Source organism: Pongo abelii, chromosome 4 (genome assembly GCF_028885655.2).
Source record: "Pongo abelii isolate AG06213 chromosome 4, NHGRI_mPonAbe1-v2.0_pri, whole genome shotgun sequence".
In the NCBI taxonomy this organism is placed as follows: Eukaryota; Metazoa; Chordata; class Mammalia; order Primates; family Hominidae; genus Pongo; species Pongo abelii.
Genome location: NC_071989.2, coordinates 104,531,681 through 104,555,436, shown reverse-complemented (window position 1 = coordinate 104,555,436; position 23,756 = coordinate 104,531,681). Strand labels below are relative to the sequence as shown.

At 36.6% G+C, this 23,756-nt stretch overlaps 2 protein-coding genes across 50 annotated transcripts in view; one reads left to right on the top strand and one right to left on the bottom strand.

Moving 5' to 3' along the window:
- Positions 1-23,545, top strand: part of ERAP1 (endoplasmic reticulum aminopeptidase 1) — a 52,755-nt gene extending 29,210 nt beyond the window's left edge. For 2 of the 4 annotated variants that reach the window (XM_054555131.2, XM_054555130.2), the window contains exons 19-20: positions 2,798-2,894; positions 3,149-4,802. In XM_054555131.2, the coding sequence (XP_054411106.2) occupies positions 2,798-2,894; positions 3,149-3,228 (177 nt within the window). In that variant the 3' untranslated portion in view covers positions 3,229-4,802. 4 annotated transcript variants of the gene reach the window in all.
- Positions 5,721-23,756, bottom strand: part of CAST (calpastatin) — a 799,019-nt gene continuing 780,983 nt past the window's right edge. For 25 of the 46 annotated variants that reach the window (XM_063724001.1, XM_063724002.1, XM_063724003.1 and 22 more), the window contains 10 exons: positions 21,796-21,846; positions 21,636-21,707; positions 16,911-17,009; positions 13,949-14,053; positions 13,136-13,228; positions 11,803-11,847; positions 11,296-11,388; positions 8,694-8,765; positions 7,593-7,651; positions 6,230-6,653 (listed from right to left, as the gene is read on the bottom strand). In XM_063724001.1, the coding sequence (XP_063580071.1) occupies positions 7,616-7,651; positions 8,694-8,765; positions 11,296-11,388; positions 11,803-11,847; positions 13,136-13,228; positions 13,949-14,053; positions 16,911-17,009; positions 21,636-21,707; positions 21,796-21,846 (666 nt within the window). In that variant the 3' untranslated portion in view covers positions 6,230-6,653; positions 7,593-7,615. 46 annotated transcript variants of the gene reach the window in all.

Here is a 23,756-nt window from a genome sequence, read left to right as displayed (position 1 = left end):
GACCAGAAAGGTAGTCATCCATAGACAGGATCTATAGCAACAAAGCATTTCATTCATTCACTTGTATTCTCATTAATTCATTCAAGACATATATGCCATACATGGTTTTAGGTTATGGGGCTATAACTGAACAGACAGACAAAACCTTTGCTGTCATGGAGCTGAAATTTCTGCTGTGGGAATCAGACAATTACAGACAAATCAACCAATGTCAAGTAGTTACCTGCTCTGAAGATGAAAAAAGCAAGGAGAGTGATTGGGATAGAGGGTTGGTGCTATTTTATAGGATGATTAGGAGACATTTGAGAAGATATTGAAGGAAATGCCAACATCTAGAGGAGTATTGTGTGCAGAGGAAACATCAGGTGCAAAGACCCTGAAGCAGGGCATGAAAAGTAAAGAGCCCGAGATTTTATCATAATGGAGAACAAACTATGGACATATAAAATACGGGAGTCATCCTGAATCCTTCCTCCCCCACACATCTAACTATGCAAGTCCTGCTGGTCCTCCCTCAGCACATGCACTGGATCTTGTGCACTTTTCTCTGCTCTTACCCCCATCCAATCCCTTCTCATCTCTTGCCTTGCCTATTGCAATAGTGTCCTAACTGGCCTCCCCCTTGCCACTTTGCCAATAGCAAAACATTTTCCACATTTAAGACTGCAAGTCAGCCCATAAATGACCCTGGCTTCTTGAAACCCTGCCTATTGTTCTTGCAGTAAATTCCAAATCCCTCCTTCCCATGTGTCCACGACCTTGAAGACCTCGCTTCTGAGGACCTCTCTGGTGCCAATTCCCACAGGCTCTCCTGGTTTACTCTCTCATAAAACTGCAGCCACTCAGCCTCCTTCTGCTTCTGGGCTACCACGTTTCTCCTGTCTTTAAGCCTCCGCACTTTTTCTTCTCTCTGCCTGGCTTGCCCATTCCCCAACTTTTCACTAAAAAGGGGCATTTTATCTTTGAGAGGTCTCGGCTCAAATCACCTTCCCCAAAACCATGCTGTTCAATGCAGGCCACATCTCAGTTACTAGCATACCCCTGGCATATTTTCTTCATAGCAGTTTATTTACAGTAATCATATTTACTGCTTGTATACCCCAAAAGACTGTAAGCTCCATGAGGGGAGGACGCTTGCCTGATTCACTGCTGCATCCTCAGTGTCTAGCACAGTAATTACAGCAGAGGGATGAATAAATACCAGAGTAAATATTGGTGAACAAATGGATGAGGTTAAGTCCCTGATACATGCTGGGTTTGGGGCTTTGCACTTTACCTGCATTATATAACTACATCCTTCACCACTGCTCTTCATTTTACAAATGAGGAGACTGGCTTCTATAGAAGTTGTATCATTTGCTCAAATCAAGTTAGTAGGATAAACCTGTTTTCCTATCCCTGTATTGTGCTACTTGTTGCACAGAAATTGTTCTTAAAGAGCCAAGTCTGAATCAAATATTCAGTGGAGATGTTGCATTTCCAAGGCAGGTGAAGACAGAAGAGATGATTTTGGGTCAGGACAAGGGTAAGAGTAATGGTTAACAGCTGGCTTCGCTGTTGTAGAAGGTCTGTTTTTAGTGGAGCTATCATGATGAGCTCCTTCAGGATTAATGATTTGAGCAATTAGTAAAATTATTGATGTGCTTTGTTGAATAGTGCTCCAAGTGATTTTTAATTGACTGTGAATTAATCTTGCATTCTGAGAGCGTATGAAACAGTAGGTTGAGCTACAACTTGAAGTAGACAGTGGAGAACTGTTTTCCAGGTTGCTACAGCAGGAGGCCATGCCTTCTGCTCATTGAAAAGTTGTACTGTATTGACATATAATTTTAAAACAACTCTGCATCCTTTAAAATTGAAATCTGATCTTTCTAAAACCCATTCCTACTCCCCTCTTTATTCCCAAATTAATAATATGGTATTATGACATGGATTTCTGAGGAATTGGCTGTCTGGAATCTATGCTGAATAAATAATACATCTTGGTCTACATTGGCTTCCTGAATACCAAATCAAAAATTGATGGATTAATGCTGTGAAAATTTATGGGAAAGGGGTAATAACCCTTTAAGGTGAAACAGAATCGCACAATGGTCAATCCTGTGGCAAAGCCAGCCTATCTGTCATGTGAGCTCAAGGGGTTAAGATACCCAGAAATGAAACAAGAACAAACATATTTTTCAGGAGATAGCCAAGAGTTTCTTATCTCTTTAAAATCATGGGGAACTTTATGTGGATTTTATCTTGAGACAACAATACATGACTTGTAGATTAGGATAAAAAAATTGGCAAGGTTTGGATCTTACCACCATAACTTGCTAAGAATCCCATTCCCCACAGTGTTTCTATAATAACATACAAGGCCAGGCCCATGGAGAAAGACAGCACTTATGTGGTGGAAACTGTTTTGCTTGGCAAAGAAAAGACTCTGCACATTCTGCTTTTTAGAGATCATGTTTTTAAAAAATGAAGTTTGCATCTGTGAGTACAGAACAGAATGACACATTAAATAGACACAATTAAACCTTAATTATAAAATGGTAAACAGTGAAGTCTTTTAAAGTCTGGCAACTGAGAATAAACAAAAGAACTGCAGACAAAAAACACAGAACTGGACATCATGAGGCATGAGCTCATTTCATACTGCTTATGTGTACATAATCCTATTCAGACAGCTGGGACTGCCTTCTATATAGAATTTTGACAAATGCTGGAATTTTGCCTTCAGTTTTAACTAAAGTTACATCTGGTTAATGTAATAAAATTAATTTTTTAAAACCCACTTTTTCCTCACAAGGTAAAAGGATTCTTCAGCTCTTTGAAAGAAAATGGTTCTCAGCTCCGTTGTGTCCAACAGACAATTGAAACCATTGAAGAAAACATCCGTTGGATGGGTAAGAATTTTGATAAAATCAGAGTGTGGCTGCAAAGTGAAAAGCTTGAACTTCTGTAAAAATTCCTCCCTTGCCAAGTTCCTGTTATCTCTAATCACCAACATTTTGTTGAGTGTATTTTCAAACTAGAGATGGCTGTTTGGCTCCAACTGAAGATACTTTTTTCCCCTCATTTTTTGACTATCCCTGTGAAAAGAATAGCTGTTAGTTTTTCATGAATGGGCTATCGCTACCATGTGTTTTGTTCATCACAGGTGTTGCCCTGCAACGTAAACCCAAGTGCTGGGTTCCCTGCCACAGAGGAATAAAGTACCTTATTCTTCTCATTTTATAGTTTATGCTTAAGCCCCCCAGTGTCCAAAACCCTGTGCCCCACGTTTGTTATTCATAAACTGTTTCATCAGTCTCCTCGAAAGACTCTGAATAGTCGACTACTGAACAATGAACACCTGGATCTGAGACTAAGCTGGACAATGGCTGGGTTAAAGCGCTCCCTGCTGACACCTCCGGACCCGCTGCCCACCCCTCTCTTCCTTGCTCCATGCCCAGGGGCTGACTTATAAAGGCCAAGTCATCAAGCTTTCTTGACCTTTGGATGTTGGTCAATGGGGAGCCGGAGAGCTGGAGCTGGGGTCGGAGGAGGTAGTAGGTGGAGGTGTTCTTCCCTGATTCCCTTGCCGGATGCCTCGGGCTGGCCTCCCCTGAGGGTCTTAGCTCCTGAGAGGGGACCCTCTTTTCCACACAGCCTTCTCCACCTCTGGATTTTGGTAACTGCTCCCTCCTCATCCCTTCAGGATTAGGGGCCTCAGTGGGAGCCTGGCTTTTACTAGTCCTGGCGGACTTACTTGTGGTTTCCACATAATGTGCTCGCGCTTTTGCAAAAAATCTTTTTATAGACCCCCTCCTCAGATAATTCTGAGTGTCATCTATTTCCCTGACTGATACAGTATTTCTTCTGAAAAAGCAGAGTGCATTCAAGTCTAGAAAAACCCTTTTCTTAGGGAGGTGATTTTTTTTCTCTCTCTGCTTCTTATTTGGCCTACTTTACAATTTCTAACTAGTTATTGGCATTTACTGACAGTAAATTATCACAGTCACCAATAAATGATAGTACATTGTGAAACAAAATATTTGCTCATATTAGCAAATAGGACATTCTTTGGCTTTGAAGTATTTTGTGAAGACGTCACACACAGTTGCTGCTCAGGTTTTATGTATAGATAATAGAAAGCACAGTTTACTAACATGGTAAACCAACGGAGTTCAAGTCAGATAATACCCTAAGAATTAGATTTTATTTCTTATTCTGAAACTTGATACACAGGGACTTATCTAACCCATAGTGTGCTCTGTTGCTGACTTGATTCAAGTTGCAGCGTGTTTTGCACTGACTCTAAGGTGCGGAAATCCTCACACCTGGTAAAGAAGAATTCAAACTGAACTTTTTGAATATAAGGCAAAAACTTCAAGATAAGGGAATATGATTGATATGAAAAATGTGTTCCTCTAATACACGACAGAATAGAGTGACTTCTGGACATAAATCTGCCATTTATTAAACCATTCACCACAACAAATAATAGGTATAAAAGTGGAATTGGAATTTTTATACTTACTTACTTGTTGTAGTGAATGGTTTAATAAAAATAGAAAACACTGGTAATTTCCACCCCAAACTATTTCCCTTTTAAAAAAATACACAACCAAGATTTTAATGTAAAATATTTTGCTTTAATTGTATTTTATGCCTTGATTAATGAAACATGGAAATATTGATTTTCAGTTTTGGTTACCTGAGGAACCTATCTTTGTTTGCTTTTGGAAAAGCTCATTTTCTAAACAGATACAATATTGCCACAACAATGTGCAGAAACCTTTTTGATAATAAAAATTGTTCTTTGCCTCTAAGTGGATATTTGCAATTATTTTCTCCTAACTAGACTGTAAAAAGGGCTGCTTTAGATCCTGTGGCTTACTCCAGTTATTAGTTATTAACAAACACCCAAGTCTTGAAGATATTTCTAATTAAAAAAGAAGGCATATTCAGAGTACTTTAAATAAATGTTTACTTTTATATAGGCATCTTTAAACTTCTGGATTTTGGTATGCCATTTAAAAATACTTCTAGATACACATGGAAATTAGTAATACTGCAGCCATATCCTTGCAAACACATCTGTCAGTGTCAAAGGTTTCAAGGTTTTTCTTAAAAAAAGAAAACAAAAAAGCAAACACCTATACTGCCCAAATGGGAGGATTAAATACATGGTTAGAAATCCCTCAGGAAAAGTGTTTTTTCTTTTCTTGTTGCTGCCTTAAAAATAGAATAATGACTATTTCTGATGGACAGAGAGATAGCATTTTAAGCTGGTGGTGTGTGAAATCCCACAGGTATGTGCATGACTTTCGGAGAGTATTTGGGGGGGAGGTTAACAAGATGTGGTGCCATTTATAAGCAGTGTTATTGTTTTTGCTTGCCCCGCTGCCACAAGTCAGCTAAGTCATAACAAAAGCTTCAAACTGATGCTAAGGAAGGCCATGCCCTTTGGAAACAAGAAATTCCCAATCTGTTTTATGTTATGTACCTGACTTCTTTTCCTGCATTCTCTACCAGGAAATAAAGATGAAATTAAATATCGAAATTCTAATCGATTATATCAGTGCAATGTTCAGGAACTATTCATTCAGAAAGATATTAGAAAACCATTCAAAGTGGTAGGACATCACAGCCTACTTCTTAAATTGCTGTGGGGGAAATGCAGATTTAAAATTTCCTATATATATATATATATATAATTTTTTTAAAAGCAGAAGTTTCTTTTTGTATTTGGTAAACTTAAGTTCCATAAAGCCAGATGCTATATAGTGCAAAGACTAATGTGGCAACAGCTCTAAGGACACAGTTGCTGCTCAGGTTTTAAGTATAGATAATAGAAAGCACAGTTTACTAACACAGTAAACCAACAGAGTTCAAGTCAGATGAATACCCTAAGAATTAAATTTTATTTCTTATGCTTGAAATTTGCTACACAAGGACTTATCTAACCTGTATTTTGCTCTGTTGCTGACTTGATTCAAGTCTCAGTGTGTTCTGTGCTGACTGTAAGATGCAGAAGTCCTCATACCTGGCAAAGAAGAGTTCAAACTGAAAAGGGGTTTGGTGCTTCCTGGTTTGTCCAGGTTACCTGTTATTAATTTATTATTAGCAGCCCAAGAAATATGTGCCCAATGTACAATATCTTATGTTTGACTTATAAACATTATCCCAAAGCAACATCAAATACAGTTCAAAAGCCCAAGAGGAAAGGGGGTAATAAGAAATCAGAACACTGAAGAATGTTTAAAGCATTGTTTTCTAAACACTAACAAAAAAATTAAGCACAAACTGAAAATACAAATGAGTTTTACAGGCACTGTGTGTAGAATGTGCAAAAATTCACTTAGCTTTTCTTTTGTTTTTTTGGTGTTGCTTTAAGAAACTTTATCAAATATATTTCTTACAAATATAAAGCTTTCTTTCTTTCCCAATTGAAGGTAATTTAAAAAATTCAAAGTTTATCAATACTCAGTAAAATAACACAGGTGAACCAGTCAAATTCATTTTCTTTCTGGAAAAGAATAACAAACCAATATTTAGGATGTTCAAAGACTCAACAAAAACCATTCTAGAAATCACCCAGAACAATTGTTTTCTGTTGCCAAAGCCTTTTGTTCTTCAAAAGTCACCATCCACCAGCTGAAGATTTTACATGCAGATACCTTAAAAATTTCAAATAAAAAATGCAATGAATCATTTAATATATAATTTTCTTGTTGCAGACATAGTAAATATACCACTTAGCAAAAGCATTGTATAACAGACAAGAAGGAATTTCCTGTAAGTAAACAAGAAAGTGGATTAATAGAATTTTTTTAATTTTGGGAAAAATGTTAGAGCAGTTCTAACTAATATAGCTCCTTTTTTCTAGGAAATAAATATGGGTCATGGTGAGAGAGCTGAACCCGATTTAACCTATACTTTGATTTCTTTTAGGCTTTGGTCAGTAAGTGCTTGTATGCTTTTAAGGCTTACTTAATTAAGCCCTCTCCTTTCTGAAGATTAAGATAAGGGCCCAGTTCTGAAGATCTCAGAAATTCCTTCAGTCTGTCCAATTTCTTCAGCAATCATAAATTAGAATCAAACACAGTACTTTACTTTCCAAAATAATGACAAATAAAAATGGCCAATCTTTTCCTTTGGCCTTGTTCCCAAAACCCTGTAATTTCTACCAGACTCTAAAGGGTACTTCTCCCCACCCCACCACGTATTGGTATTTTGGGGAATACCAATATCTTCAGGACATTTCGCTAAGTTGTAACATGCTAATTTTGCTTTGCCACAATAACCTGCAGTAATGAGCATTTGGATTTCAAAGATTCAACTAGCCTCAGATGGTCATTTTAAGTGCCTGGCCTAATATTTTTAAAAGCTTTTAATTATAAGATTAAGGTTTTTAAACATTTCAATAGCAAACTCATCCCATTTAGTGCTTTCAGAGAATGACCAATTACTCTGTAGATCTTGCAGTACGCATTTCATGCCAATAGTGTAAAGTGAGCATGAATTACTCAAGAGGTGGACTTCACTTTTCTCATCTATAACACATAAATTGGCAGAAGATACAGTTGTCTTCATTTACAAATAAACACCCAACTTACCAGATACCTTAACTTGTATTTCTTTAATCATCTTTTGGCTTGGAAGTTTCCTCTGTTGTCTAAAAGGGAAAGCAAAACCATCCATGAGCTCTTCCTTTTCTGTATTAAGTATGAGGAGATGGCCTTCTCAGAATTAGGGGACAAAAGATGGCAGTCAGTGGGGAAAAATAAGATGGTCCTTTCAGTTTCTCTTCTTCATCTGGCCAAAACATTGTGAGTTCTTCCTCCTCAAGCTTATAAGCTAAAAATAACCTTAAGTGATCCTGATCCTAAATGTATCACTCTCAGCTTTATTTTTTTAAGGCTAGGGTAGGTTATAAAATATGCATAGGTGTTCTTAAATGGCAATGTTTCATTCTACGGTGATCCTTCCTTTCCTGTACATAGGGTCATGGCTGTCCAGCAAATCCACTCATCATATAGAGTTATTATGCTTTCTATTATTTGTTAAAGGGCTGAGTAAGTACTTCGTATAACTGAAATTAAATAATAGGCAAATAGGTATTTAATCTGAGATATAATGGCATAACTGTAAATTATCAATGCTGTTTCCTATATCCCTTAAGGGAATCTACTACAGGAAGATTTTAATATATTGTTTTAAAAGCTTTGGTGTAACTGGACTATTGTCTTTAAAGCTACACCTTTAACTCCTCCTTATAGCCAGGGGATCATAGTAATAATCATTTAAATCATATGTTCTTGGAATTGGAATGGACCTAGAAGTTGTCTAATCCAATTTTCATTTCTGATCACAGCTTGAGTAGTTTTAATAATAGGAAGTTTCCAACTTCCATGTTCTAAAATCTATATAAACCACATACTATGGTGGTATTTTAATTAGGGAAAGAAGACAGGCAAAACACAGGCAAATTGAGTTGTGTCAAGAACATTCATTTAGGATTTTAAAGCACCAGTTACTTAAAAATATATGTATCTATAAAAATTCAGTTACTTTACCAAGCCATACTATGGGATAGATAGTACTTTAAGAAATTTTATTCTAAATAGATTCCAGTAAGAAACTAAATGACTGAAATGATAAACCCCACTCTATGTAACTGCTAAACTAATTTGTAGTGTATTTACTGCTCCATTTACCTTTGCTGAATCCTTCGCTTTACCTCCATTCTTAGGTGCTTTGGAGCTGGAAGCAGTCTTCTTGCCCTTACCCTAAAGCAAAGGAAATGTAATGAGGCTATGGCTATCACCAATCCACCTAGCAATTAACTAGGCTGCAGTTAAATTAATCCAGACTATTCTGAGATCTCCAATTTAATTAAATAATGGAAGACTTTGGGTGTTTTTTCACGATTTTTTTGAACAACAGTGAGTGTCAGAGAATTGTTTAAAGCAGGAGGGAAAAAGGATAGAAACAAGGAGGGAAATGTGGGTGACACTGATGCTCTAACAATTCCCGTGGTGCATGACTCACCCAGACCTTATTTTGCTAATCAAAACAGAGATTGTCAATAAGATGATAAATGTTGGCAAGGGTGTGGAGAAAATGGAACCCTAGTACACCGTCAGTGGGGATGTAGATTGGTACGGGCTATGATGGAAAACAGTATATAGGTTCCTAAAGAAATTAAAAGTAGAACTACTATATGACCCAGTAATCCCTCTTCTGGGTATACACCCAAAGGAGATGAAATTATCACCTTACAAAGATATCTGCACTCCCATATTCACTGCAACATTACTCACAATAGCCAAGATATGGAACAACCTAGTTGTTGATGAATTGATAAAGAAAATGTCATGTATATATACATAATGGAATATTATTCAGCCTTAAAAAACGATATCCTACTATTTGCCACAACATGGATGGACTTGGAAGACCTTATACTAGATGATATAAGCCAGACACAGAAAGAAAAGTGATTTCACTTATATGTAGAATATTATAAAAGAAAAAGCTCAAAAACACAGAGAATAAAACATGGCGACCATGGTAGGGAACAGGAGGAGGAAACAGAGATATAGGTCAAAGGATACAAAATAGCAGATATGCAGAATGAACAAGTGTAGAAAGTTAATGTATAACATGAGGACTAAGGTTAATAAAATTGTATTAGGGATTTTGTTAACTAAGTAGATTTTAGCTGCTTTTGTCACAAAAAAGTAGTTGTGTGAGAATGATAGATACGTAAATCTGCTTCCCTACAGTAACCATTTTATTATTTCTATGCATCCCAAACTACCATGTTGTAAACCTCAAATATACACAATAAAATGTATTTAAAAAACAAAATAGAGCTTGTCTCGATCAGGACTGGCTTTTGTGTACCAAAAGAGCAAAAACAAAACCCTGTTTTCAGTGTTATGGGGGAGAAATGAACAATGGAAACAACCAAGGAAAGCTGGAACAGGTTACATATAAAAATAAAGTCCATTCACCAAAAAAGGCATTACTTATGAGTTACCAGGGGTGAGAGATAGGATGCTGAAGTGGTCTAGAAATTAAGCTACCCAATATGGAAGGGCTGACAATTCAGTGATCGAGAGCAGTGCCTTACAACAGCCAAAACAATAGCAAACTGAGATCTGCAGAATTAACTCTTCTGAAAATAACAAGGAGGTACTCATTTCACTTTTCCTTCTATTTGATTTACAAGAGGGTGTGGCTTGAGGGAAAATGCCTCACACTTGTTGAATTACACGGTCGTTTCTCATTCACTTTTAATCACGTTTTGAGTTCCTGCTAAGTACCAGGCATTTTGCTAATGAGGAGCACAGAGGTAAAAATACACATCACTACTGTATAAAATGCATAGCTCAGTGGTGTGATACACAAACACAGACAGGTAACGGAGAGCAAGGAGGGTATGGAAGAGAGGCCTCTAAGTTTGCCCTGGGAAGGGAGAAGAAGTAAGACAAGAAAGTCTTCCCTAAGGAGCTGATGCTTGAGCTGTGCCCTGAGGAATGAAGAGTCGACCAGTTGGGCTAAACAGACAGAAAAGGGGAGGAAGCTCCAGAGAGCAAATAAGCAAGAGAGTGCCTGCTGTAGTTAGGGCCTGCTCTCACTTTAAATGAACACACACATAGCATTATTGTGGCACAACCGTATAGTGTGGAGATAAAAAATGGTGGCTATGGAAATTACAAAGTAGCAGTTAAGAAATAACATTAAGCAGTGTTTTATAAGTGGACTGTAAGTATAATTATGTAAAACATACATATAGAAAAAAAAGGAAATCCACAAAATAATACTGTTTTGGGGGCAGTGGAATTATAGGTATTTTTTCTTTTCTTCATTTTCAGGTTCTCTATATCATCATTTGATTCATTCTACAGTTTAAAAATTGTAAGGGCCAGGCACAGTGGCTTAAGCCTGTAATCCCAGTACTTTGGGAGGCAGAGGTTGGCAGATCACTTGAGCCCAAGAGCTCGAGACCAGCCTGGCAACATGGCGAAACCCCATCTCTACAAAAAAATACAAAAATTAGCTGGGTGTGGTGGTGCACACCTGTAGTCCCAGCTACTCAGGAAGCTAAGGTAGGAGGATTGCTTGAGCCCAGGAAGCAGAGATTGCAGTAAGCTGAGATCACACCACTGCACTCCAGCCTGGGCTACAGAGTAAGACCCTGTTACAAGACAGATAGACAGATAGATAGATCAATCAATAAATAAAACTTATATGTATGTACACATACACGCACACACATTTCAAAGAGTGAAATGTGAAAAAGCACAGTACCTTTGCTGTGTTCTGTGAGGTTTCTGTAGTGGAGGGACAGCTGTCCAGATCTCCTGAGAGAGCATCAATGGGGTCTTGGTCATCTGCAGGTTTCTGAGATATGAGTAGAAATAGCCATCAGTGGAAGGCAAAATGCAATATGGGGTATTTTCCCACATCACTTACAAATAAAAGATGTTTCTATAAGAAAAAAACTTACTGACATTCTTTACTAATAATAATGTATTGTAAAGGAGACAGAAAAACAAGAAAATCTTGATGGCTTTTTTTCCATCTACTCTTTAATACACGTTGCTTAGCATTCTCTGAGCCTCAGTTTTCTATCCTAAAGGGCTTTTGTGAAGACTAAAAGAGAGGTAAACAATAGTCATACACATTTATATGCATGCTTTGACAAAGTACCAGGCACAGAGTAGGCATTCAATATGTTTGTTTTCTAAAATGCCAAATAACCCTATGGCTAGAATAAAACAAAATTTAATGGAAATATGTTCCTATGGTCTTTACCTTTGAATCCTCTGATTTCTTTGTAGGTGGCTTCACTGGTTTGTCCTTAAAAAGAAGGCAGACTATTGGTTAAGCACAGATATTTGTAAAGGTTTACTTAGGTTTAGGCAGTAGAGAATCTATTATCCAATGACTTGACTTGGATAAAATGGAGCGTAGACTTGCAATAACTAATAAACCTGGGTCCCCACTATGTCTTTACCAGCTTTGCTTAATTACTATTCTTTATAATCATTTCTATAGACTTGGGGGAAACATATGAAAGGGTCTGGTCCTGGAAGTGAAAGAAACACTATTTGTGAACCTTCTGCCATCAGGTATTATCACTTATAATTCTACTTTAAGTGTTATAAAAAGTTACTTGTGTTTTTACATCTTATTTACTATAGCTTATTACACTTAGAAACTCATCAGGGATTTTTCCCAGCTTCAAAGGCAAGGGCCTTAAATAATAAATTTCCCAAAGAACGCAAGCAGGGTGAGTTGGTACTATCAAAGTGAGAAAGGCTCTAGCAGGATGTGGAATTGCTATCTTGAGGAATCCTGAATGCAAGCAAGGAGAATTGGTTCCTGTAATAGGAGACCCTGAAGCTGACAGTGCTATTTAAACCAGGAATCATCTTACTCACCAAAATGAATCAGTACAGAAAGAGAAGGGTGTAATTTGGTGTTCCTTGTTTCTTATTTGATGAACAGGCATGGAAAGGGTTATTTATCATTTAATTGACTCAAAAGTTAGCAAATAGGAAAGAGGTGGGGGACAGGCCTGGTTGACCTATGAAAGACTGGCCTCTATCATGTGGGAGACAAAAGGCCAAGGACTTTTTGGCAGAGAAACAGGATTTGTGATTGGGAATACTGCTTTGCCTGTCTTCACTTGCAATAGTGCTGATGGTGATGTAGAAGAAGATAGGGAGACCCCAGGTCTTGGAGCTGCCTTATTAATTTGCCCTATTAATTATCCCAACACCAGCTCCTTTTCTGCTCTCCTTAAACAGAGATTGCTTCCTTTGAAATCCTATCACCTTAGTCATTTTTATAGCCTTTTCTTGAAAGAGAGAATCACATTTCTTGGATCACTCTTAAGCATCAGTGAGTGACTGAACAGTATTCAACCCTGTTTATACCACAGAGCCTAGCATATGCATATACAATGATATTGGCTCAAATAAACATTTACCTGCTGGTCGGCTTTGGTGACACATTAGAAGCAGTCAGTCATGATATGTTTTATGGTATTGTAAAAGAGTATAGCTACTATTTATTTCAAGGGAGGTTTGAATTTAAAGATCTTTGTAGCATAAATCCGATCTAGCAATTTGCCTCAGTTTACCTGTCCATTATCATCCAGGAGATGTCTGTATTCAGGTGGGATAGTGTCATCTCTTTCTCCAAGCTTGTCTCTATGTTCAGCTTTAGCTTTTTCCTATATCAACAGTGAGCAGACAGAATTAATATTCATTTCCTCTTTCACTTAGAAAATACATTGTCAAATGCAGCATTCAGCATGTGTTTTACTTTTATGAGGCAAAACATATGGTCTGTTTTTATTTTTTAAGCAACAGAACACAGATGACTTCAACAGACTGCTAGTTGGCTAAAATATAAAATCCTGTATGCTTCTATATGTCAATTCATATCTGTGAATTTTCTAGCTATATTTTAAATGGAAATAAATGATTAAATAATTACCCTCAGAAACCATGTTAGGAGATTAGAACCCAAACGTATAAAATATCTTTTTCTTTTTTTCCTGTATGGTTTCACTTTTCTAACAAAAAATCAGGCCACTGTACCTTGCCATTTAGAGAGGTCACATTTACAACTTTGCCTATTTATAAGCAACCCTGAAGGACAACAGCTGATTTGAATGGATGTGCTGACTGCTTGTGTTGCATGGGGGGAAGCCATGCATACGCCACACCTACCTCCCAGAATCCCCTCAGGGAGGCTCCGCTGGTGTCTCTGTCACAGATTCAGTGACCTTCCCCTCCAGTGGAGTACAGATTGATTTTTCTATTTCATTATAATTTCATGTTTAAAATATAGGTTAAGTTCACATCAATATTCCTATGACAATGACAGAGTCAAGACCCAAGGATTAAAATTTCACTTATTAGTGAATTTTTTTTTTTTTTTTTTTTACCTTTACTTTATCTTCCATTGGTTTGTTCTCATCTGGGTCAGGCTGCCTTTGTCCTAGACTATCAGAGAGTTTATCCAAGGCATCATCGAGGTCTTTGTCACTCTGCTGAAAAGTAAATAATGCTGAATTAGTCACTCGTTAGCCAAACTGTATCGGAGGCAAATTAGCCCTGGAACTCCATCTTTTCAGGAGGGAACCTGTTTCCTTGGAAGAAAAAGACATCTGGGGCTGGGGCAGGGGAGTAGACAGGGTCAGAGAAGAGAAGGCTAGGAATGGAAGATCAGGAGAAGAGTGGCAGTATCTGTCACCCTACTGGGGTTGGAGGGCCAGCACCTTCCACCCAACCCTGCCCATCTCTTGGTGAAGATCCCACCAGGTTAAGGAGGTCTTAGTGGCAGCCTCAGGAGCCATATCCAGTGGGTGACCTGGAGGTCACATAAAGGATCCAAAAGCAAATGAACCAATCATGTGTGCCTTTCATTTAGAAATTAAACACCATTAGAAAACTGGATATGAAAACAAACATCTACTAATGTTGTCAGATGGTTAGGAAGCAAGATTCTGCAACTATAGAGGGTGAGCGTTTCTTTGGTTCTGTGGGTCCTCTCTAAGACTCTAAGATCTTGAGGGGTGCATTTCATAAAGTGCAGCATGACCTGCAGTTTGTGGGAAGCCATGGAGCTCGGCACTGCCATCCTGATACTTCCTAGAGCACAAAACCCCAGAGACAATCGGGGGTCAGGAGAGTGGAAACGGCTTGTCTGCCACACTGGTGATGAGTGGCCTGAAAGACTTCAGAGAATTTCTGAACTGGTGGGGAAACCTCTCTTTTCATCTTCAGGAAGCTCATGGAAGCGAAATTGCAGAAATGGGAGCTGGTATTCTAGAGGAAAAAAATTATGGAACAACAATATCACTGTAACTAAGATAGCTTATTTCCTCTAACATTTATTTACTGTATGATTCAGGCAGCTTATTTAACCCCTTTCAGCTTCAGTTTCCTTGGCCGTGAAATATGAATAATAGTAGTACTTATACTCCTAAGTTGCTGAGAAAAGTAAATGATTGAAAAAGCATTTAAAACAATACTAGTTGTATGTTAGGACCCAACAAATGGTAAATTATTATTAGTATTATTATAGCAAAATCCATATTTTTCAACACATTGCATTCAAAATTCCACCTCTAAATGAATTCAATTAAAATGTGTTTAATATCTATATTGTATAAGACACCATGCTGAACTCTGTCCAATACTGTATAGAACTTTCCAGTTGATTTTCAAAATGTTTTCACATACACTATCCAGTTTTATTTGATGCCCACAATGGTTCTCAGTGAACTAAGCAGGCTTTTTTTTTTGGAGGTAAAAAGCTCAGGGAAGCTAAGTCAGTTGCTTGAAAACAAATTGTTAAAAAGTGAATAGAACCCAGGTCTTGGGACTGATAAAGCTTTTCCCTGTCATGCTTAGTCACATCCATGATCTTCTATTTTCTTTGAAGCAGTTTTCCTGTTGGAGTGATTTTATCACACAGATCTTTGAAATCATGTCTTCAGATGCTTTCAGTGTATGTAACACTGTTAGTAACAATCTAATAATCACAGCAAAGAAAGCTCCCGTGAATTATCATGGCTTATTTGACTCTTTGATTTCCCAATATTTTTATCTAAATAAAGCTTTATACCTTGTTTTAGTGACATCTTCAAATAAAATTTTAACTAAAAACAAGACTCTCTGATGGGAAATGTGATCACAGAAGTGTCATTGTAAAATCTACTTCTTAAAGGCAAAAAAGTTTTTGATTGCAAATGTTTACTGACAGCCTTCACCAGGGCAGAATCTCTGGCCTGAATATTAAGAACTGAAGTGTAAACGGCAGCCTAGGCTATTAATGATTCTTCCTTTCTGTTGCATGGGGACTTTCTTCATTGTGGGTGTGTTTACATACACACACGCATAAGCACACGCACATACACACACACGGGGCATTTTACTGGTTTTAAGTGCTTTATTATAATCCAGGATTATAGCTGCTAATGGTAGAGCTGTCCGGGGCCAGGTCTGGGCTTTGTCATTTGTGCCTCTGGATATTTTCAGATGATCCTGAAGCTGACGCAACAGGATGAAAATCTATCAAGAATCTCAGACTACAGCACTAAATACGCTTTGATGCCACATCAAAAGGAATGGAAGCATAGCTTTGCTAAAGTTACTTCATCTCCATCTAGCAAATGAGGCACTGTTCTCAACCAAAGGAGATGGGGATCTGGTTTAGGGCAATCCCTTTATAATTTGATGTGCTGTGGTCTCCTTGGTAATGTATAATTTGGTATTGCACAGGTGATTAGTCAAGGAAGTCTGGAAAAGCTTTGGTCCCACAGCCTTGCCTCACAGCATGTAAATAATTAAAACAATATTGATGCCGAGGTTCTTCTACTGCTAGTACGAAAGTGACAAATTTTTACTGGTGTGAATTGGGAAGAAAACAATGCTATTCCATGACATTTGTAAAATTTTTGTAAAATGTTTGTAAAAGCTCAAACACCACAATTCCATAAAATAAACTTGAGGTTAAATAATGGGTAGTAAATTATAGAATGTATAAGAGAAAATATAAAGGAGAAAATCAATTATCAGGAAAGCTAAAGAACTTTTCAAATCTAGTAATTCGAATATAGACACAATGCACTTTATTGCACTTTCAATTCTTATAAAGCAACAATAATATTAAGGTCCTTGACTATGTATACAATGTTTTCACAAATATTGTTTCATTTAATCATTTCAAAGTTAATCTCTGCCATCTCCCTAAATCATCAGTTTCGGCTCTTCTGAAATAGAAGGTGCCTGATCTTCCTAATAATTCTGCCTATTTTCATTTGCTTTAAACAGGTGCCCTATTTTCTTTCTAGTTGTGGCTGCACAAAAACATTTATCTCCCAAATAAGATGTGCTGCTTACCGAAGTATCACGGGGTGGGGCTCCAGCGTGGGTCGTTGAAGCTGGGGTTTGGGAAACCACTTCAGAGATGGCAGCAGCAAGTTTAGCATCTTCAAATTTCTTTTATTGAAAAAAATTTTATTAGTAACATGTTGTATATAAAATTATGACCACAATGCCATCACTTAACTATAACTCTTAAAGATAGCTTAATGACTGTTTATTCTCTTGATCCAAATAGACTCATAATAACATATAATTTTAAAAGAAATTTAAATTCTCTTTCTACTCTATTGTATTATTTTATACAATTTCCTATTTCTATTTCCTTCTCATATTGATTATTCTAAATACTATGCAATAATATAAGTTAGAGTTCCATGGTTTGTTTACACATTTCCTGTTGTACATTTAGGTTATTCAAAGTTTTCAGCTCTTTTAAAATTGCTCTGAATAAGTTCTAGTGAATAAGTTATGGTGCTGGCTATTTTTTGCCAAACTTCCCTCTCAAATGTTGCTAGGAATTCATACTGCAAAAAGCAATGAATAAGCATGCCTGTTTTCCCATGGCCTTGCTTGCCAGAATTTGACTTTTATTACATATTTTTATTTCTGATAATCAGTGTAAAATGATATACTACTATTGCTTGTATATTGTGGTATATGGTGTCAGGTTTCAGGTTTTTTTTTTCAATGTTAAATATTCTAGAAACTTTCTGAAATAATTTGTTTAAAAATATTGAATATTTGCTTCATTTCAAATACTCCCTTTTGACAAAAAAACTTAGGTATAACTGTTGATGAAAAACCAGAAAAAAGTCCAGAACTCTTTGGTGACTCCAACTATGGATAGCTTATTTTGAAAAAGGAGAATTGCAAATTTTACCGAAAGATGGAGAAAAGCACATTAAAAAGATACCAACATTCAGAAATTTATTTCAGCATGTTATTATTGGAAATTATTTAAACTAATTTAGATAACTATAAGATACTTATTGTCCATTTATACCCTGTAAAGCCGTTTTAGAATGTCATATTTTAGGTAATCTAAAATGTACTAAATTAAATTCATTTTTAGTTACGAGAAATCTTTGCTTATATGACAAATGAAAAGAATGACAAGTTGTCAAATGAAAAGAATGACACTGAAACATTTGTATTGTCTCTTCTTAAACTATCTTATTGACTTATTATTTAAGCCTTTTAATACTAAGTATGAAACAACCTATGGTCTGGAAATTTGTATTGCAAAGCTATATGTGCGTATGTTATTCATCTAACGCTACACAAAAGCATAAAATAATGATTTTTCACTCTTTTTAAAAATACTAAATCATTTGTGTCCATTTCTCAATTTTTTCATTGATCTATGCTTTGAGTTTGCTTTCTCAACATTATTGTATTTTCTATTATTACTGTGTAACATATGCTAGTGTTTAGTTGGATTAATCTTACCTTAAAGTACTGAAAAATGCTTTCCAGTATTTTTTCATATTTTATACATTTATTTTTCAAATATATCATTGAATAATTTTATTGAGTTATAAAAAGTATGTTATTGCTATTTAATAAAAAATTAACATATAAAATGACTTGAATTGTCATCATTCTTTTTAAGATATTTAGTTAAACTGACTTAATGTATGGCCTTCAATTTTTTTGTGTCCTTATTTTTCTGATCATTTCTCCTTTTGTAGTTTACATAAGTCTGATCTCGTATTAATTACATTTTCTCATCTGTTGTTACTAATAAACATGGCATAATGTTACTTACAAATGTATTATCTACAAGTAGTGCTATCCACAAATATATTCAAATGTTCCCTTTTAATGTTTGTCATTTCTTTTTCATGTGTTGTTAATGATTCTTCCATATGACAATAAGCAGAAATGACAATAAACTTTTCATATTTTCTGCTTTTAAGGAAAAGGCCTCCAGCATGATATTGAATATCTGATTCTGAAAACTAAAGACTCTTTAACACATTAGGGGATTGCCTACTTTTTAAAAAGTTTTTATTTATAATATGAGTATATGTAAAATTTTAAATAGATCTTTTACATGGACACAATTATTTGTTTCTATTTGATATACCACTACAATATATTGACAATTTTCCTGCTACTGAATCAATACTTATATTGGCAAATACTTTCTTAACTGTTATATTCTATGTATGCTGTATGTAATTTTTACAACTACACATTTAAGTAACTTTAGCTGATACTGTTATATTTGTCAAATTTTAAGATTAGCACCATAATTACTCATAGAAGCAACTATGTGACCCCATCTTTTTCATGACATATTTATGCCACATAATTACTGAGTGTTCAACAGTTAAAGGAGTCATCTTTAAACCTTCAGTAGAAGGAGGGTTTGAAAATCAATGCAATATTTTCTTCAGTCTTTTTTTAGGTTTTGTGAATTACGCAGTTTTATATTTTTGTTTAATCTTAGAAAATTGTTATACATAGTGTTTCCTAATAATTTAGTTGTGCTCTGTACTGATTATTGTATTTTCTCACATTTATGTTAAATTTTATTAGTAAGATTATTTTCTCTATTTATCAATGTTTTGTAAAATGTTAAAAATTCATAAAAGCCAACTGACTATTGGCTTTAAACTACCAATAATTTAGTTGATCTCTATATTATTGTATTACTCTGTTAAAATTTAATTGTATTTTTTGTAAGGTTTTTTTTCCTCTTTTGCATTTGCTAGTATTTTATAAAGTATTTGTTATTTCAAAAGAAACAACTATTGGCCAGTTAACTTTCAGGCTGCTATTTTCATTTCCTGGTATGCTTATTGCTACTTTGTTTTTGGTGGTTACCTTATTAAAACTTTTAGAAATTTCAGTTTAAAATTTAATAAGCATTTGGTTTATCAGGTTTCTCTTTTTCTATTATTGATAAAGGCATTTATGACAATGTATCACAGGAATACTGCTTTGACTGCTTCTCAAAGATTTTTACTTGTAATATCTTTGATGTTTTAAAATAGTCTATTATCAATGTGATCTCAGTATTATTAGGGGAATAGTTTTAAGTGTTTCTTTTTATATAGCATTTCTGTTCTATTTTATTATATCAAAGAGCATGGTACGTACAGGAGATACTCTTTTACAGATGAACATTAATTATAAGCCATATGTGATACCTTTCCCCCAAATTTCTTGAAACTTTCCCCTAAATAACTATTTTGATTATTTGGTTCTCATGATGATTAGTTATTTCTACTTTATTAACTATATTGTTGACACTAATGTCTCCTTTGCTAATTTTCTAAGAGTAAGTTTTTTTTTTAACGGTTGTTTCATCTCACCATTTCACTGCTACATATCTTTCAAGGGGGCATATAAATCCACTGTTACTTTTTCCAAATCTTTGAATTTCTAAAAGAAAAAACACCCCTAACAATTGTAATAATAATAATGATAGGAGGAGGAAGGGAATTGAGATCTTGTTCCCCACTATTTGTTCATCTGTTCTGCATCAGTGTAATGCTGTGACTCTACATTCCTGGGGTACTCCTCACATTGTATTCTTCCCCATGTCTTATGGTTTCTAAATCAAGTCTGGAGTGCTTTGCTGTGATGTGGTCTGTATGGAAGACGATGAGAGGAAGGTCACGGGATGAGGTGACTGAGCAGCATGGTGCTTTTACAGGGGTACAGAGAAAAACATGCTCTGGTTAGTAAGCTATTCTTTGAGGGGCTTTATTGCTTCATTCAGCAAAAGTAACAACTTCAGGCAATTCCAAAGAATCATTATTTCTTCTAGTTGTCATTCTGTCTATTCTCCAACTGATATAAATATATTTTCCATGCCACTGTCATAGAAACTGTTAATCCCTTTCCAACTGACTGCTAATAATACATTCAGTGGTTTAAAAACTGAGTTCCCAGTAAATAGATAAACCAGACCCCACAAGAAAAGGTTCTGCAGTTATTAAGTTTGGGAACTCTAACAGACTCACTATATATTTGCATATAAAAAGCCATGAAAATCCTACAGTAGAGAAACCTGCTTAACATTACCCAATATTGTCCAAACTTTTTGAGTAACAGAGTTCCCTTTGAGGGACTCTACATTCCACATGGAGCTAAGTTCCCTTAGGAGGCAATTTGGGAAATGATAAATTGTAGAAATATCAATAGGTAAAGTTGTCTGAGGAGTAATTTTGGATAAGCTCACATTTAAATTCTTTTTTCGTAAGGGTACTGGTACTTGATATTAGTTACACTACTAAAAGCATCCACTATGTTGGGACAATATTTCATGGTGCAACACATTTTTAATGGCTACAGTGGGTTGAGGGCCCTTAATTTTATGATTGTTCCTGAGTTCCCAAGTCAGATTCTAAGTCACCAGTTTCCATTTATTTCTGCCACTCTAAAACTAAAGAAATAGGCCAGGTGCAGTGGCTCATGCCTGTAATCCAAGCACTTTCGGAGGGCGAGGTGGGCGGATCACAAGGTTAGGAGATTGACACCAGCCTGGCCAACATGGTGAAACCCCGTCTCTACTAAAAATACAAAAATTAGCTGGGTGTGGTGGTGCACCCCTGCAGTCCCAGCTACTCAGGAGGCTGGGGCAGGAGAATCACTTGAACCTGGGAGGTGGAGGTTGCGGTGACTGAAGATGGCACCACTGCACTCCAGCCTGGACGACAGAGCAAGACTCCATCTCAAAGAAAAAAAAAAAAACTAAAGAAATAAAACCAAGAGTTTTGGACTTACAAGAGATGAAGCATTTTGTGGACCAGAGAAGTCCTCAGACAAAGCATCCAGAAGGAAGTCTTCACTCATGGGCTGCAAGAACCAGGAAATGTATCAACAAACACGATTGCAATCAGGGCCAAAAGGAAAAGATATCCTCAGAGAAAACTGGTTTGCTTACTGGAAGCTGTTCCTTAGACTCTTTTGGCAGGAGTGGCTTTCCATCTTTATCCTATCCGGGGGGAAAAAACATGGCATGAAATCATTTTACATTTTATCGAAAGTATGAAACCTTGTAAACATTACAAAGGGTCTACAGGTTATACTTGCTGTTGTACATTTTAAATTAGATCCATCATGTCACGAAATAGATTCTCTCACCAGAGAATATGCTCTAATTAGTTCATGTCAACAAACAGCTCACAAGCACCAGGCATTCCTGAGTCACGGGGGCCGCACACTGGATGAGGTATGGCTTGTGACATCAGAAGCCCAGAGACTATCACAGCAGGAAAATGTGAAAGTCAGCATAGTGTGGTATGTGGTGCTGTGACTGGGGTTTGCAGGACAGTGTGGGATAAGCCCTTTACCTACATGGGGGTGGGCTTTGTAGAGGTTGTCTGGAAAATGCTGGTTAACCTTGTAAGCCACACATCTAAGTCATATGCAAGGACTACATGCCAAGCCCTGACCTAAGCATTGGCAATACAACAGAAAATCGCACAGACAAAGGCCTTGCCCTCAGGGAGTTTAACCTGTCGGTGAAACGCTCTGCAACTTATGGTTCAGATTAGGTCAAGCTGTAAACGACTCCAAGTGCCACATTTGAGTAATAGGACAAAATGAAGAAAGCATGTGGGGCTCTTTAGTAAAAGGAGATCTACATACTAATAGTAAATCCCATTTATCCACCTACACAAAAATAAGTAAATACAAAGATATACATATATATGAATATTTCACCTGAGAAACTGGTTAAGATTGGTTTTTTGTTTCACTGAAAATGTGAAGTGCAATGGTTTAGAGGTACAAGTTGAGTATCCCTAATCTGAAAATCTGAAAACAATTTAAATGCTCCAAAATTTGAAACTTTTTGAGTGCTGACCTGACAACTCAAAGGAAATGCTCACGGGGGCATTTTGGATTTTCAGATTAGGGCTGCTCAACAGATATAAGGCAAATATTCCAAAATCCAGAAAAGTCTGAAATCTGAAACAGTTCTGGTCCCCAGGCATGTCAGATGAGGGATATTCAACTTGTATCACCTGCTTCCCTCATGACTGACTTGTGCCTTCTGACCATTCTTCAGGTACAGGGGAAAGCTGAACCTGGGCTTGTTCTGCACCATCTCTTAGCTGTAAAGGCAGAAAATTTCCTAAGTGATGCCTGGGACTCTGGGGGCACTTTTGCTCCCTACTCAAACTGAAATCGATTTTCCATCATTGCGTCATTCTGTGTCTGGAAGGAGAGGTTGTGGCCTGCCCTCGGGGAGCCGAATCTCACTGAAGAGACCTGATGGGAACATAGCTGGTGAATACCAACATAGGATTTAAATGAGATGAAGCTGGTGCCTGAAAATGTTATTAATAGGTAACTAATAATGTGTTAGGTAAGTCAGAGGAGGATGAAATGACTACAGAATAAAGTGATCAGGGACCGCGAATCAACTGCTTCCTTAAACACTACTACTAAATTCAGTAAAGGGAGACAGCAAATCACCAACCAATCACCTATCATGAAGAGAGTTTACCTGCACTTGACCAGCCTCTACTGAATGGGCACTCAGTGGAGACAGAACATGTGGCCCTTAGCATGCTCTCTAGGAACTTTGCAAAGCAACGTACGAATGAGCCCAAATTAATAGAAACGCTATGGCTGCAGCTGAATTGTAAAACACAGGAAGCAAATATAAAGGTATCCAGAATAATAAACTTTCAATCACGGAGAGCTCAGTCTAGTTCCCGTGTCTGCTAAATAAATAGGCTAGTGCACATGGATGAGTGAGAAGCACGAATTTGATTTTCTAGAATTGTTAAAGAAGTTTAGTTGAATACTCTTTTAAATCCTGGCCTGCTACAAAGATGACTGACATTGTTCAACTGTCCACGAATCTGCCTCATTTAAGTGACTGCACTTAAACCA